Below are 17,085 nucleotides of genomic sequence, written 5' to 3'. Positions count from 1 at the left end.
TATGGTCTTTGTGGTAATTCCTGGTATGTGCTCAATTCATGAGAAGGAGAAAAAGGGCTGTTTTTGATGAACGCTTTCATAGCCCTAACCATGCATTGCCATTTTGCTTTTTTGAAATGTTTGTACCAATTTTAAGTACCACAATCAATGAAATAAGAAGTCAGTCATCTTGCAGGTCAAGAAATTCTGTTAATCATTGCCATGAGTACATAACTGTACTTGAGCCTTACAAGATTACTTACATGTTTTACATGTCTTCCAGAGGAAATTTGTCAGGCCATGGTATACCATACCGATTCCAGTTACTAATGCTAAATAGTAAAAGTACAAATAATAAACTGATACATTAATTTACAAATTGTTCTTTGCTTATGTGTGTAGCAGAGTCACAATTCATACACTGCTCTTCAGGAATGCAAAGAAAATAAAGATTTTACTTTTTAAAAAACTGATCTAATTTAGCTTCTAAGCTCCTGACCCTCTGAATAGTAAGGGAAGGAAATCTTAAAAGTATCTTTGGAGGGTATCACACTCCCTTTGGGTTCAGTCTTCCCAACTTTTGATTAGGCTTTTTCCTTTCCGCCTTCCTTTTTTATTTGTCAGGATAATATCTGGGTCTATGAAAAGGACTGGTCTTATATGAATAGCCTTGGGCAGTGGAAAGGGCTTCAAATGAAGGGAATTCTTGGGCTCAGTTCTCTTCATTGGTATCAACTCTGACATCTCATGTGTGACTATGAAATTAACTTCCTCTTGGCCAGAGACTTCCTTTCATTTCCTCCGCCTTCTGCTATGCCTGTTCTCTCTCTTTCATAGCCAGCAGTAGCCCTGCCTCCTTCTTTGGAGCCATAATAACAGAATGGCTTCTGGGGAACCAAATGTGATTTATTTGGGGGAGAAATGTGACTACAAGAGTTTTATATTTTCACAATATTCAACTCATTACAAATATATAATACCGAAGACTTAGATTTTTGCCCAGAACTGTAACATTTTTACAAGTATGCTGAAGTCTGTTGGACTATTACTAAAAAGTTGCCTATTTTAATATTGTAATATTTGTACTTCTCTAATTATTTTATGTATGAAGTATGCACTTTTATAGTATATCATCTCATGAGTCCTTAATCCATGACAAGAAATTAGAATCAGTGTGTGCCAAAGGGGTAAATCACGCATTCAGATTGCTGGGTTTTGTTCACACCACTAGTCTATGGAGTAGAAGTAGTTTCTTGGTTGGAAATCAGCAAGCATGCATAGAGATTCATTACTTGGTGGTTCTATACTCTGCTGAACTTCTATAATACCAGTATTGCTTCAAATAATTTTCCTTATATTGTTTTATTTTGAATATTTGGAGGTTTTATTTTAAGCTGACTTATTGACCCGTCATTTTTCTTCAGGCTGCTTTGATTTTTGTTGCTGTTGTTATTTTTTTTCCTTTCTTTTCTTTTTTTTAAAGTTGATTTTATTATTTTTTTTAGTAATCTCTACACCCAATGTGGGGCTTAAACCCACAACCCTAAGATCAAGAGTTGCATGCTCTTCTGACTGAGCCAGCCAGGTGCCCCTATTTGTTTTTTCATTTTCCTTTTCACTGATGTTCTTTCCTGTTTCCCAAGTCGGCACAGGCCCTGTGACCATCACCGAAAGAGCTGGTGGGAGAACTTTGTGGTGACTCTGCCGTGTACTGTTGCTGCAGGCATTTCTTTATTGGGAGGCAGCGTAGATGGCCAACACTGGAGAGTCTGTGGGGAATTTGGATTGTGAGTGTGGTGGAAGCTTCACATAGCCCTGAGAAGACCCTGAGTCATGGGGCCAGAGTATCCAGAGTCATAGTCCTTGCAGGAGGAGCTACCAGGAGGAACTGGGTCCCTTAAAATAAGTTAAAAGTATTAACACACAAAAAAAGTAGATGTCCAAATGTTAGTATTGAATTGTAGGCATCCCTGTGAGAACACTGCTAACATGTGGGTTTTAACTAGAGACATTGTCAACTACTTCCTCCTTGAAACATTCCCTTTTTTCAGCTTCTGGATATAACTCTCCTGGTTTTTCTCTGACCTCGGCGGCTGCTCTTTCTTTGGCCAGCCACTCAACGGCTCAGCAACTTGTTTTTTCTGTTCTCTACTCTACCAAAAGAGCTTCCTCCACACCCACTGCCCAGTTACCACCGAACTTATATGTGGCATAAATTTACATTTCTAGGCCTTTCCTCTAAAAGGAACTTTGACCGAACTTCCCATTTGATATTTACTTATAGATTTTTCAAAAGCTTTTTAAGTACAGTTGTCCAATGACAAATCCATTTTCTTCAAACCTGGTCTTCTTGTGTTTTAGGTCTTGACTGCTACCTGTGCATTCAGTTATGCACACCAGAAATCTAGGAATCATCCTTGATATTGCCTCCTTCCCTTTCATTCGAGTCCACTCCCTAGTTCATGTCTATTTTACCATTTATTTATGATTTATTCATTGATTTGAGAGAGAGAGAGCAAGCGCTTGAGCAGGGGCAGGGGCTGGGGCAGAGGGAGAGGGAGACAAGCAGACTCCCACTGAGTGGGGAGCCAGATGCGGGGCTGGATCCCAGCACCCTGATATCATGACCTGAGCCGAAATCAAGAGTCGAACGCTTAACCAGCTACACCACCCACACGTCCCTATTTTACCTTTTAAATATCTCTAAAATCTGTTCTCTTTTCTCCTTCTTTAGTGCCAACACCCAGTTTCAAGCTAATATCACTTTTCTGAATAACTACCTGGCCCTTTTACTCACCTCTCTGATTTGAACCTCCATGTCAGTTTCCTCACAAAAAATGTCATTGTTTTCCTGTTGCTCTCAAGAAAAACAAAAGATGGGCATCTGGCTGGCTCATTTGGAAGAGTGTGGAACTCTTGATCTTGGGATTGTGAGTTTGAGCCCCATGTTGGGTGTAGAGATTCCAAAAATAAATTAATAAATGTAAGAAGAAAAAAGAAAAAATAAAATAACCAGAGTCCTTAACATGGACCACAAGGTCTAACAGTGTGTGCCCATATCTCCTTTTCCAGTCCAATTTAACTTGTTTTGCCTGTCTGTATGCACTGACTTTTGTTTTCTCAGTCACATCAAATTCTCTCCAATTATAGGACCTTTGAAAATACTATTTCCTATGTCTAAAACTTTGCTAATCCTCCTTCATCTATGTCATTTCCCCTGAATTCCTGGCTCTTATAGCAACCTTTACTTCTCCCATGTATTATTTAAACTAGCAAAAATTTGACTTTTATTTGTGTGATTATTTGTCTGCTCTGCTGGCAGACTGCAAGCTTTGTGAGAACAGAAACTATGTATACTTTTGCTCACAGTTTTATGGGAGCTGCCCAACAAATACGTTTGTTGAATGAGTGAATGGATAGGTGGAAGAACAGATTTCTACGCAGACATTAAAAGAGATTTAAAGGTGGGCAATGAAATGACTATGACAAGGCATAAGGGAACAGCCCCAGAAAGAACAGAAATTGTGTAGACCACTTTGTTTTCTGATGGTTCATTTTAAATTTCAAGAGAGTAGAATGCAACTCAGGTAGTGAAGTAATTGACAGAGCTGTTCGAGTCCAGAGCTTCTCTTCCATGACACCATATTGTCCTAGAATCAAATGTAAGCAACTTAGCATAGAAATGTGGCGTTTGGAGGTAGGGACTGTGGGACCCTCTCTGTTCTGAAGTACCTCCAAACAGATTTGAGATAGTCATTTTCCAATCTGCTGCTAAAAGAGAGGAACATGGGTGTGACTAGGGAATGTTGGCACAAGGTTCAGAAAGCTTTCATTTGGGGGAGACTTGATGAAAAGCATAAACCACTGGCGTAAGCTTGGGAAAGGTAAGTAGTAGAGGTCATCAGCAACCCCTGTTGAGAGCAGTAGTTTCCTCTCACATAACTTCCCCAGAATCAAGAATCCAAGGAGGATCCCACCACTGTCACCACCTGTTGTGGCTTGGGCGTTAATTATAGACTGTTATTAGTATGTGCCTTTCTGTTTTCTCTTAAATGAAAGTGTGTGAAAGCGCTAAGACAGATGTTCACTCACCAAAATATTTTTTCCTTCCTCATTTGCTCGTACAGATTTGTCATTCCCAAAGAGGAGCCCTTGCCAGGAAGTAGCTTCCACTTGAGCTACTTGGCATTAAGAATCTTGTCATCATCAGCCACAGTGTGATTATAGTTTAAAAATGCAAATGGGATTCTGGGATGAATCAGCTGAAGGATAAAATTCATATGAAAAAGTGGTGCTGTATAAAACCCTAATTAGGCAGCATCTATAGTACAGGTTTCACTTCGGCCTTTCTTAAATTGTCAGTTTTTTGCTACCAAAGGAAGAAGGTACATATAAAATTCAGCAAATATGTATAGAGCTCCCAGTGTGTGCCAGATGTTATTCTAAATACTTAGGATGCAAGACAGACATCATTCAAGAAGATGACATTCTCGATTGGGCTAAACATCCAAAACGTTGGTGGGCCTGGAACTTATAGCTTAATGCTTAGGACAAGAGTAGAACGTTTTGGAGAATACTTTCTTTTAGTCAATTTGAGATTATTTTTTAACATAAAACCTTCACTATGACTATTTATTCCAGAGGTTAATGAATATAAACATAAAAAGACACATTTTTTAGTATATGTTAAAGGAAAGACAACAGCAAAGGGAAAATTAGGTTAGAGTATATACAAGGGGAGACTTTAAGGGATTTTATCTGTAAGTAAGTATCTTAAGTTCTCATTTTAGAGAGGTAGACTTGGTTCTTTTTGAAATTAAAAAGTTTTTTTTATTCCTCATCTTCTCCCAGCTTTGCAACATAAATATATATTGCTGAAGACGTTTAATAGCCTGTTAACGCTTTTTAATATAGAATGCAACATCTGAAATAGAAAGTCTTCCTTAAGGTTTTTCTTGATTCTTTTATTTTCTCCAGATTTTTATTTAAATTCCAATTAGTGAACATGCAATATAATATTGGTTTCTGGTGTAGAATTTAGTGATTCATCACTTACATACAATACCTGGTGCCCTCCTTAATCCCCTATCACCATTTAGCCCATTCCCCGCCAGCCTCGGCTCCGGTAACCCTCAGTTTCTTCTCTGTAGTTAAGAGTCTGGTTCTTGGTTCGCCCGGAGAGGTAGACTCTTCCAACCTGAGTTTTGCTCCAGGAAAGCATTTGTGTTGTGCTCTAATTTTCCTTTGCTTTAGCTTTCTTTTATACTAGGTTGATGTTAAAAATACAGACTACTGTGTCAGGTTAAGTTTACTAAGCATGCATTAAAATCACTTTGGGATATAGCAATTTGATTCCATTTTCAAACTGGATCAATTGAAAGAAGATTTTGAAAAACACTTTTCCAATTGCCTCCTTCCTCTCCTAACTAAGATCCTTGTCAGAGAGGCCTCATCATTTTCTGAGCCTTTGCTTTGTTGGACTGCCATCACTACCATCAGTGCCTGAGGTTTCCACTAGTTCTTTGCAGAACTCAAGTTATTTAAACCCGAAGTGAGAGGGCACCTGGGTGGCTCAGTCGGTTAAGCATCTGCCTCCGCTCAGGTCATAATCCCGGGGTCCTGGGATGGAGTCCCAGGTCCAGCCCTGCGTGGAACCCCAAGTTGTGCCCTGCTCAGCAGGGAGTCTGCCCCTCTCTCTCCCTCTGCCCCTGCTCCCTCTCCCCGCCCCCATGCTCACTCTCTCTTGCTTTCTCTATCTCAAGTAAATAAATAAAACCTTAAAAAAAATACATAAACCCAAAGTGAGTACAGTATGAAAATGAAGGGCTTTTTAGAGCCTCCACAGTTTGTCTGGATTGGATTTAAACTGTGCATGACCTCGGTTGGTAAAGAGGTTACTACTTGCTTCACAAGCAACGACTTGAAGGCTCAAAGTCACAGTCACCACCATGAGATGGTTTCACTGCTCTGGTTGTTTAACAAGGAGTGGCTGAGAAAAGTTACCAGAGACCACGCCATACACAATATAATGTCTCTATGGGTTGTGGCGTATTCACAGAGAACAACCATTGATTTGCAAACAGCCGCAGAAATAACCATACCCGGGTGAAACTAGGTCATATTGTCTGTTTGTATGCCTATTTGTGCCACCACCTTGGAGAATCTCCTTAAGAAAGATCGTCTGCAGGGATCTGTAAGTCCAAACAATATAAGGGCAGTGAGAATATTATCTAATCAGGATCAAATCGTAGTGTTCCGCACTAGAATCTGAATGGTACCTCTAGTTTCCCAAAACAAAAATTACTGTTTTTTTGTGAACAGATGGTTTTGTTTGTTCCATATTAATTTAAATAAGCAGTTGATTTTATTAACTGCTTATTCTGTAGAAACCACTGCATCTCTGTCTCACAAACAACTAAATCAAAATAAAGAACACTTTTTAAATAATGTAAGTAAGGTGTTACTGAACCCTATTGTCTGCACAAGAACTCTTGGTTTAAAGTGGGTAGTAATAGGGGCGCCTGGCTGTCTCTGGCTCAGGTCATGATCTTGGGGTCCTAGAATCGAGCTCCACGTTGGGCTCCCTTGCTCAGTGGGGAGTCTGCTTTTCCCTCTCCCTCTCCCCCTCCCCCCTGCTCATGCATGATCTCTCTCTCAAATAAATAAATGAAATCTTTTAAAAAATGGGTAATAATAGGATATAACAGGAGTTCTTAGCAATAAGCACTTTTCTTTCATTTCTAGCATACTTCTTTTGTCGGAAAAATGTGCTTTTCTTGGATAGTTCCCAGTAGCAGCAGTAAAGAGGCATCAGCAATATCATATCCCTCTTGATTCAGATTTGGCTGATGTGCCATAACAGAGAGCACTGGGAAGCATGGCTGTGTAGATTCACATTACTTCTCCCTTCTTGTACGTCTGAGCCTTATGTTAGCAGTTTGAATCCGCAGTATTTTACAGACAGTCCCCTGGCGCCAAGCTCACATACTGTGTTCTTCCCACAGAGAGAAAAAGAGGATTCATGATGATGATGTATGAAAAATTGTGAAAGGTTGTACTGGTAGTTTGGGTTGAATTATGGAAGCATCCTCTCTGGGACAGTGTGTTCAAATGAAGAAACTATTACAATGGGCAGTAAGATGCTGTGTTTGTGTCTTCAGAATGTGTTAGAGAGAAACACTGATCTGAGTTATGTATATGCTTTCAAATAGCTTTACTCTGTAGAAACAAAATAATGGCACAATTAAATCGCTGTGGTTCTAGTCTAGTTCTTTGCAGTTTGTCAACAAGCTTTCGTGAGATACTCTCAGATGCTATTGAAAATTTAGGGGACTTGGGCTTAAACTTCTTGTTAAATTTTATGTGTCTTGGATTCCTTTATTTCTCCCCTTAATGAAGTAAACAACTAAAGTTGTGCCTAGGAACTGATATTTACTTTTCAGATATTAGAGAGATTTGAAAAACAACCTTTTAATAGCTATCTTCACATTGTGGACAGAGAAGTGTTTTAATGAACTGGGTTCAAATTCCATTTCATCAGTTTTGAGAATTTTGTTTAATCACAAAGTTACTTACCTGTTTGAACTTCAGTTTTACACCTTTAAAACAGTGTCTGTAACACCTACCTGGCAGTGTTATCATGGAAAATAACAAAGATGGAAAACTTCTAGAATAAAGTAGGAGGCTCAATAAATGTTTTCCCTTTGACAAGGTATCATATGGTAAATATTGATCGTATGTTTAAATCAGTTGAATTTTTTTGTGTTGTTGACAAAGCGTGCGGGGTTATTTATCTGATCAGGGTACTGTTAGATAGTGGTTATCCTGCAAAAAAGTAAAGCATAACTGGTTACTTGTTCCTATCAGTGATATAATGGTATTACTCTGAGAAATATATTGTCCCAGTTTTCTTAAAATTGTTGTCTCAGAAGGCTTTGTTTTTTTAAAAAAAGAGTTTCTCGGTAGCAGGGTTGCTAGTAGTTAACTATGTGATTACATGTTATTATAGCCTTAAATTCTTATATTGACTACTGCTTACAGCATGAAGTTTAAATTTAAGGTAACTATTCCTTCTTGGTGACCTGCTATAGAAGTTAACCTATATTGATGAAACAGTATTTTGTAATCACCTAAATAATCTTTCTTTCCTTGTGTTGTAATGAGTTCGTAATCGTTAGGCAAAGGCTATTGTCTGATCCATTCTTCTGCAAATTACCTATCTTATAAAAAAATGTTATTCATTTACTTATGAAGAGCCTTACATTTAATTTTAAAATATAGGATTTAGTCTTATAGAGAAAAAGAGGTATGAAGGTTCAAAGGACTCTCCAGAATCACATTTAACTAGATTAAAATGGCAAGAAACTAGATTAATGGCAAGAAAGTGGCAGGAAAGACACGTAGTTATCTCTAGTCATCTTGAAGGTGTAAACCTGAGGACTTCTAATCCTTATTCTGACACTAACTACCTGAGTGGCCTTACGTAGATCAATAACCTTTCTGTGAATCAGTTTCTATTTCTGTAAAAAAAAAAAAAAAAAAAAAAGATGCGGTGCCTGTTAGTCCTAGTCACAGAGAAGAAAATGAAGTAACACAAAAATCGGGCTTACTCAGACTGAGCCAGCCCACGGGAGACAAGAACTTGGCCCTGAGTCATCTTTAAGATACGGCTTCTCCAATTAAACCCTGGAAATGACCTTCCTTACAGAGATCTTGAGCTCTCAACTTAATTTTAGGAACCAAACTGTATTACCAGGATACTATACAACAAAAGCACTGACATCTTTTACACTCGCAGAGAAAAGAATAAATGACTTTTTGTTATTCTCTGTTCTGTTGAACTGGTCTTCAGAGCTTCCAGCCGAAGGCTAATTATTGATTTGATACACATGGTATTTTTTAGTGTGCTCATTTTTAGAAAAAAAAGTTTTACCTTCTTTTCTTCCAACAGAATTATTCTTTATCTTGAAAAATGGGGCATAAGTAAAATCGTAAATCAGAGTACGATGGGGCATGGGACACCACTGATGCACTGGGTAATACAGACGTTGCTCTCCCAAAATGATTTTACCAAATGCTATTTATTCTGTAGAGGATCTCTCTCTTCTCTTCTTCATTTTTTTTTTTCAACTGGCTTCAACAGAACAGAAAAGAAACCATTGAAATCTGAATATATTCTTGTTATCAGAGAAGTTATAAGCCAAGAAATAAAAATTGATAGAAGGAAGATATTCCCAAATTATTCTGTCCTTTTAAATTGTGCAGCTGCTGATAAGAATAAGAATTCCAATATGGATCTGATCAATTCTGAGAATAATAGTAGTTTCCTTTATTCTGTATATGGAACCATTATTGTTCCTAGTTGTTTATTTTTAATCAAAAGAACCAACTTTGTGAATTTGATATATGTATTTAGTCCTGTAACTTAACTACTCCAAAAGTAGCTTGAAGTGGTTTAGAATAAAATGAAAGAGGAAATAGAACCAAAAACTCTAAGTCCAAATATGAAAGAACTTTGGTTTGATGTGCATTTAATTGCAACCTTTAATGCTTTCTTACTGTAAATATGGGCTTAGCTACTTTAAATTGACTTTTGTTTTTATATTTCCTGTTAAGTCATTAATTGTTCATATTGCTTTGAATGATCTGCAATACATTAGTCAGACTACCTCTGTTTCGATTCCAGCTCCCACACTTGTTAGTGTCAAAAGGTAAATCAGGTGGACATGAGTTAAAGTGGTAAAGACAGATTTTCTTCAAAAACAACCATTATAATAGTGAAGGAGGTCCAGTGTGAACCAAAGTCAACTCTGCCAAAACAAAGGACAGAAGACCTTTGAAGTCTGGGGATGCTAAGGGAAAAGCACTGAGGGGTCTTAGGGGGATTGGTCCCTGTGACTGGGCCGTCTGGGTTTGTTCATTGGCACCTATCTAGAGGAAAAACAAGCTTCTCGTATCTATAGGACAGGAAGCAGTGATGTAAGTTAGAGCAAGGCTCCACTGGCTGAGAACCAGAGCAGAATTGTCTCATTGAATGTGAGAAGACAGTTCTGGGTTATAGAAGATTTACATCTTAAAGAGGCAGAGCAAAGATTTATAATCACCAGCTTTCTAAAGAAACTGCGCTAAGAGGGGATTCAGGAGCCTACCCTCCTATTGCCAGGTTTTGACTAGAACAAACAGAAAAGTTACTTAGCCTCTGTTTGCCTCAGTTTCCTCATATGTAAAATGGGGAGAATAATAGTATTATATCACAAAGCTGTGCTTTGAGGATTAAAGAAGTTAATACTATAGAGTGTTTAGAACAGTGTTGGCACATAGTAAGTTCTCAGTAAACGTTAGTTATTATTCTTACTATCTGTAAAGTGGAGTTCATAATAGTATCTATCTACCATGTTTGATTGTTTTAGTTATTAAATGATATAATACGTGGAGAACTAAGCCTGGCACATAATAAACATTTCAGTAACTGTTGGCTTGGCAATAGTAATAGTAGCAACAGCGCCTGTAGTAGCCATGAATAGCTTCCAGTCCTGAATTCCTCATAGCTTGGGAGGGCCAAATAGAAAAGAATCTTAAACTTACTATTTTTTATGTTAGAATGGAGTTTTGTGACACTAGTAATTCCAAGATTGTAAAATTATTTATGAACAATCTTGTACATGATTATAAGATCTTTAATCCTTATTTTGCCATTATATTCTCGGGTTTTGGATACACAGTCCCCACCTCTGTCATTTACGTAGCTTAACCTCCTTGCTGTGCAGTCTTCAACATTTCCCAGCATATTTCCTTCTTAGCAAAATAAAGGTAAATCTAAATAATTATAAAGCCTTTTAAGAAACAAAACAGTTGGCTCAATTGAGAGAAAAAGTGGCATATATAAACGTAGTAATGAAGACTGAATCTTATTTTTCTAAACTTTTTTCAAAGTTTAAGATGCAGATTTGAGGTATATTTGAATTTCCACCCAACAAAGCATTTTTAAAAGTGGTATAAATTTAACTATTTTTCAGTGCTAACCAGTAGGTTTAGTGATACGCAGATGATCTCTACCCGTGTTTGTGGAGTCTCTTGATTCCAGCACTGTACGGTATTAATCCATGAAGTATGAATTATTAAATGAGTTTAGTCTATACTTGTATTGGGTATATTATCGACCACGGCACATACTTCACTGCCTAGGGTCTTCCACTAGGGAAGTGGAATGCATAGATCAACAGAAGCTCATTCTTTTTAAATTGCAGTTTTTATCACTAAAAATTCTTAATGTTAATAAATTTGATGGTGGAAAAAAGTGGCCATTTAGATAAGAGACTAGTTGCTGGAAAAGAAAGGAGTCAAGTTAACTTGAGTTAATGTTGATTTCTTCAATGTTCTACATAAAAATATTGAAGTATGGGAGAACGACCGAATATTATATTTTAAGACCAACTCTTATTCATTGTACTTCTCAAATTTAATATTTGAGCAGTTGTAAAGTGATTCAGGAAATTAAATATTTAATTATGCATATAGCGAAGATGGTCAACACGAACTCCTACCACTTTAAAGTCAAGTGCATTAAAGTGTTTCACTTTTTATAGAAGCGTCTAAAATGTTGCCTTTCAACTGTGACAGTACTAGAAATATCACTCATGATAACTGCTCTTATAAATAGGATTTGAAGTCAGTTAGGAAAGAGTTCTAGAAAAATGTTTGAAGTACCTATGTTCTAGACTTGGCCCTTCCATTAACTTGGTCACACCCAGTCGGCAGGCAACTTCACCTCACTGGGCCAGTAGTTCTTTTTCAGTCATAGAGCCCATGCTTTTACTGGTTTTTTTTTTTTTTTCTTCTTCTTCTTCTTTACTAGCAGCAGATTAATTCAGATTTTGTATCTTTCTCTCTCAAACAGTCTGATACATACTTCTGCATGTCCGTGCGTTTGCCAGTGGATGAGGAAGCCTTCGTGAGTAAGTATGAATTGGACGGTGTGCCGGGATGGGTGGTCAAAGGGAGGGCAGCTATTTGAAATCGGTGAAAGGTTCTCTTTGATGGTTATGAGCATATTAATCTTTTACTGTCAGTTTCTAAAATGCATTTATCATGCCTAATGCAGAAACAAACTAGAGAGAGCCACTCAGAGACGAGATTACAAACTGTATCTGGAGAGATTCATGAGTAATAGTAGTTAAGGAGTTGCATGCAGATGTCGATGGTTGCCAATACCATGCGGTCCCATTTGTATAGTATTGGCTTTCTGTCTGTGGCTGGATGCTTAATTCCACTCCACTCAACAGACTGTTTATTTACCTGCTGGTTCATGCTATAAATCGACTGTACTTAGACTCAACATCAGGGAATTTAAGATTTTACCTGTCAGACAGTAGATGGATAGAAAGGAAGGAAGGAGAGATTGAGAGAAGGAAAGAAGGGAAGGAGGGAGAGAGGGGGAAAGGAAGGAACATTGGTCCTCTTGTTTGTAATATAGACTAAGAGGACTCATAAATGGCAGGTCCTTCCCCGGCTGAGGCTTTAAATCAGATAGGAAAAGGGACAAAATGCCATCTGTTTTCATCTAGGTTGTTTTAATTGAAATATCCTATGACAGACTTTTAACTGTGTAGGGAGGAGGTGTGATTGGCAGATTATTCATGGATTTGTTCTTTTTCTCCCTCTGCTTTACTTTTCTGGTTTGAGATGTTGATTTTGGAGAGAAAGTAATGGTAATGAGAGTTGTGCTTTGGTCCCATGAAACTAATCTTCAAGTGGGCTGTCTGAAAAGGCTATTATGTGAATTATAAAATGTGTACAGTCGCCTCAGGGCCATCTGAGGATGAATTTTCATGAGGTTGTTCCCACAGGAATATACATTATAGACCTGAAAAGCTAGCCCAATGTGCATTTTTTTTCCCCACACTTTGGTGGCAATTCCAACAGAAAATACAACTTATAACAGCACTCTCAAAATGTGTTCTCATAGTTAATTCCTAAGAATGAAAGTCAGACCTAGTGTGTTGCCTGAGCGTCCTTACTTTGTATAATAATTGAATACTACCAAGACAAAAAAAGTAGAAAGGACAGTGCTCCCAGATCCTGACCTCTAAAGACAGAGAATAACTTAGATTTCTAATTGTCGTGCCTTGCATAATGCTAAATGTGATTTAGGATACAAATTCATCATTAAAATATCAACAGTAAAGCTTTCCTAAATTTCATATCCACATTTTTGGCAGCCTAGGAGAAAATAATATTTACTCACTGAAAGGCGTTTTTACATAAAGTTTTTTTTCTTTACTGATTTTATATTTTCTTTCCAAGTTCCAAGAGAGTCTTGGTTGCTCCTGTTTCACATTTGCTTAGAAGAGAAGGCCAGTCTCCATACCTGTATAAATATGATAGCCATGTTTCACAGCAACATTACGGGTCTCACATTAATAGGTTACTGATTTGTTTCTGGATGGTGACAGTATATGATTTCAGAGCTGGTGACTCTAAGGACTATAAATATATATCCTGGAATGCGTTATTGCTTTCCTAATATAAATGTGTTTACTTTCACATAAATTAAAATTGAAAAGTACAAGTGAATATATTCAGTCAAGGAAAATATTCATAGGAAACTCATAAAGGGCTACATTAGAACTAGGGTACTAAACATTTCTGCATTTTCTTAGGCACGTCCCTTCAAAGATTAAATTATTCCCAGTTCTAAGATTCTTAAAGGAGTTTGTAAGATTAATAATTATTTTCAGTATCTTTTTCATTTTCTTTATTACCTGGAGGATTGCATGGATACTAAAGATTTTGTCACTTGTTCAAATCCTTTGATGTACTAGCCCCAGGCGATTTGTGGTTACCATTATCTTGCATAATCCAGCAACCATAGGTGTTTAGGTGTAAAGAAATTAGAACTGGAAAATTCCAAACCAAAGAGAAATACCGAACAATCATTTATATAAGGGAATAAGTAAGGGGAAGTTTGCGTGTATTGTCTCATTAATTCTTAGGACAACCCTGAAGGTAGTCCCATCGTATAGTTAGAGAAACAAAGACAGGAACATCTCTTTCTTTGATTTAATCAAATGGTGGGATGTTAGTTTATATAGAATCCTTGCTCATACAATCAGCTCATTACCACCTATTTACTAAGGGCCTACTAAGACACTAAGATTCTTCTAGAGCTAAGCATACGTAAGCCATTTTATAGAAGAGGAAACAGACGGTCAGAGAGATCAAGGAACACGTCCAAGCTTTTTACTAGCTATGTGTTCCCCTACCTGTATGCTGTCAAAATCATAACAGATTTGGATGTGAGGATAGTGAATCAAGGAAGAAATGAAAGCAGTTATGAAATGGGTACAGCAGTAGCACATCTCCGTCTTCCTCACATCAGATACAATTATTCTTTCATTCCTTTATCTTCACTCCCTGATAGGAACAGAGTTTTGCCAAAAAGACAAGTAAACCTCAAACCATCTTACAAGATGGAACCCAGTACACATGAAGACTGAAGATTTGCAGAAGGAAAAGGGTTTGGATGCATAGGTTGTATGTTGTGAAGGTGGTCATATGTAGCTTTTCCAGATTCCCAAAGTGGAAGTTTTGCTAGTGGTAACCAAGGCTTTGCCATGAATGAAAAATGTGGGTTGTCCCAAATTCTATGTCTAAGATTAGATATGGTTGAGAATGAGGACTTCTAAAGCCTTTAATACTTTATTTCTTTTCTTAAGACATTCATCAGTGTTATACTTTCTGCTTTCATCATCTGTGCCTCTTCAGTTTTTGAATGCCAGTGGGATATGTGCAACCGGATGTGGTGGGGACTCAATATCATTTGCTTCATACATGAGTGAACACTAAACAGGTGTTTGCTTGACCATTTTTAAAGCAATATATCATATAGTGGACAATTTACCTTTTTGCCTTTAATTATACTCTTATTTGAACATAAAGGAGTAATTCTTTTTTAAGAAAAGCCACTTATTCATAAATTTGGCAGACTTAAAACATTCTGCTCTGTGCCTGTTATTGGGCAAGGCAATGGGGATGTGAGGTATGATACAAATTTAAAGAAATTATAGCCTGGCAGAATTCTAGAAGACAAGACTACAAATATTATGACATCTGAAAAGTACTTTCTCCTTTGGCTTTTCAAATTTCTAAAGAAAATCACAAAAGGCAGAGTACAATTCAGATTGCTTATTAGGACCAAAACAAACTCTCTTGATGGTGTTAAAAGCCAGAATTGCATTTGAATAGTTTATAATTTTGGCTTTCTGCTTGTGTGACTAGCTATGTAATTCATTTTAGATAAACATACTTCTTCATTTTGAGACGATACCATCACAGTTGTCATAGAATTTATATGTGCATATGCATGTCATATTTACGTATGAGCATACACAACATCTCTGATGCATTTATGTGTCTCTACTGAATTATTAAATGTGAATTAAAATTGTTGTTTGGGGAAATACCATAATGAAGATAAATATAATTTTTCTGCTTTGAACAAAATCATAGCTTTCCCTAGAGCATTGCTTTTGTTTATTGTTTTAATAAGAAATCACAGATTGGAATGGTGAAGGTATGATAAAATCTGCATTTGACCACTGAACTGTGATGCTGTCTAAAAGGTGTTTTACAGACACTCAGAGGAATTGACTCTGACAGCAGCCCACTCAGCCAAGAAATTTGACTGTCATCTTCATCCACTCGCTTTCCCTCACATGGATGACCAGTAAATAAATGTGTCTTTTCCTTAGTGAATGATGGCAGGTCCCTATCTATCAAATTGCACTATACAAATGAGATAGAAGCCATTGAATTTAGAAATAGATGAAATTAATCTAGTGATTCATTGCTCTTCGTTTTCTTGGGCTTCTCTCTTGAATGTAGAACAAGGTCTACTGCAGAACAGCACAGTTAGACTTGAGTATTTCCACACGTGACCTTTCCTATACAAAGCACATGTCCAGGTGCTACCGTGTTACTTCAGATAATGCAGGAACAACCTAATTTTGACCATGCTTATGGGTCATTACATAAAGTCATTACATGACTATAAAGACCAAGGTCTGGCAGGATACAGTGCTCAGATAATCACATGTTATGGCATGACAGCAGTCAACGGAAAGGTGTGGGTGTATGTGTGTGTTTGTACATGCGTGTGAGTCTCCATCCCCGTGCAGTCACTCTGTCACCTTTCTGCTTCCAGTTAATTGACTGCATAACCTTTCCTTTCTCTCTTCACCCAGGATTTTCTTCAACATGAAAAATGTAGGCTGTCTCTCCACAAGACCATCGGGTGACTTCCCACAAGCACCCGTGGAAGCTTTTCTAGTTTCTGAGTGAAAGTTGCTTGGAGAGATAGCACAAATGAGAGCTACACGTATAGGTCCCTGATGAGCAGGGGAGTCCTGATTCGCTTGGTCATCATCAGGAAGGAGAGGCTGTTGCTGTCCGCCTTGTGTCAGAGTATTTCTAGGATGCCCTCTATGGTTTGGTCCCCCAAATACCACATTTCCAACACAGTGACCCCTAATAACCCCCAGGGTTTTGTTTGTTTGTTTGTTTGTTTTGTTTTTTCAGGTGATGAAACAAAGGGAGAGGGAGGGGTAGGAACCACCTCGTTATGTTTTATAAAGCTGAGAGTTAGGAGTGTCTTCAGTTACATACGTCTGGAGATCACCAGAAAGTAACTGACGCGCAGACGGTGCTGTTTCACTGCAGTGATGTCAGAATGCCACCCCCCCCCCCCAATGCTCCCAGGAAAATGGCCAATTCAGAAAGCCCAGGTTTGTGTCAGATTTGATGCGTGAATGCCCTTCATTAGCCAGGGGTTCCTGGCATTTTGACAGCTATTTGGAAATAGTGGTTTCCGCTCTTTCAGTAGGGCCGACGTCAGGGGCCAGCTCTAAATAGGTGAGTGTGAGCTGTTCTAGTCAGACCAAACATTCCTGTGAGAGACAGAGAGGATTTTCTCTGCATCTGGGAAGGTGGTCCATTTGGATCCGCAGAGGGGAGGAGACTCTTCCAGTGGCCAACGGTATGACCGATGAAGGAGCACACTGGGCTCAAGAATGAGCCTCAGCACACCCGGCCGCATGGCCGCACACGAGT

General features: G+C 38.0%; 1 protein-coding gene across 22 annotated transcripts in view; it reads left to right on the top strand.

Annotated features, from left to right (window-relative positions):
* Positions 1-17,085, top strand: part of PAM (peptidylglycine alpha-amidating monooxygenase) — a 149,443-nt gene that overhangs the window by 20,796 nt on the left and 111,562 nt on the right. For all 22 annotated transcript variants that reach the window (XM_040622035.1, XM_040622034.1, XM_040622033.1 and 19 more), the window contains exon 3: positions 11,876-11,933. In XM_040622035.1, coding sequence (XP_040477969.1) covers positions 11,876-11,933 — 58 coding nt within the window. The remainder of the gene's footprint in view (positions 1-11,875; positions 11,934-17,085) is intronic.

Source organism: Ursus maritimus, unplaced genomic scaffold (genome assembly GCF_017311325.1).
Source record: "Ursus maritimus isolate PB19 unplaced genomic scaffold, ASM1731132v1 scaffold_5, whole genome shotgun sequence".
NCBI lineage: Eukaryota > Metazoa > Chordata > Mammalia > Carnivora > Ursidae > Ursus > Ursus maritimus.
This window is presented reverse-complemented; position numbering and strand designations above follow the sequence as displayed.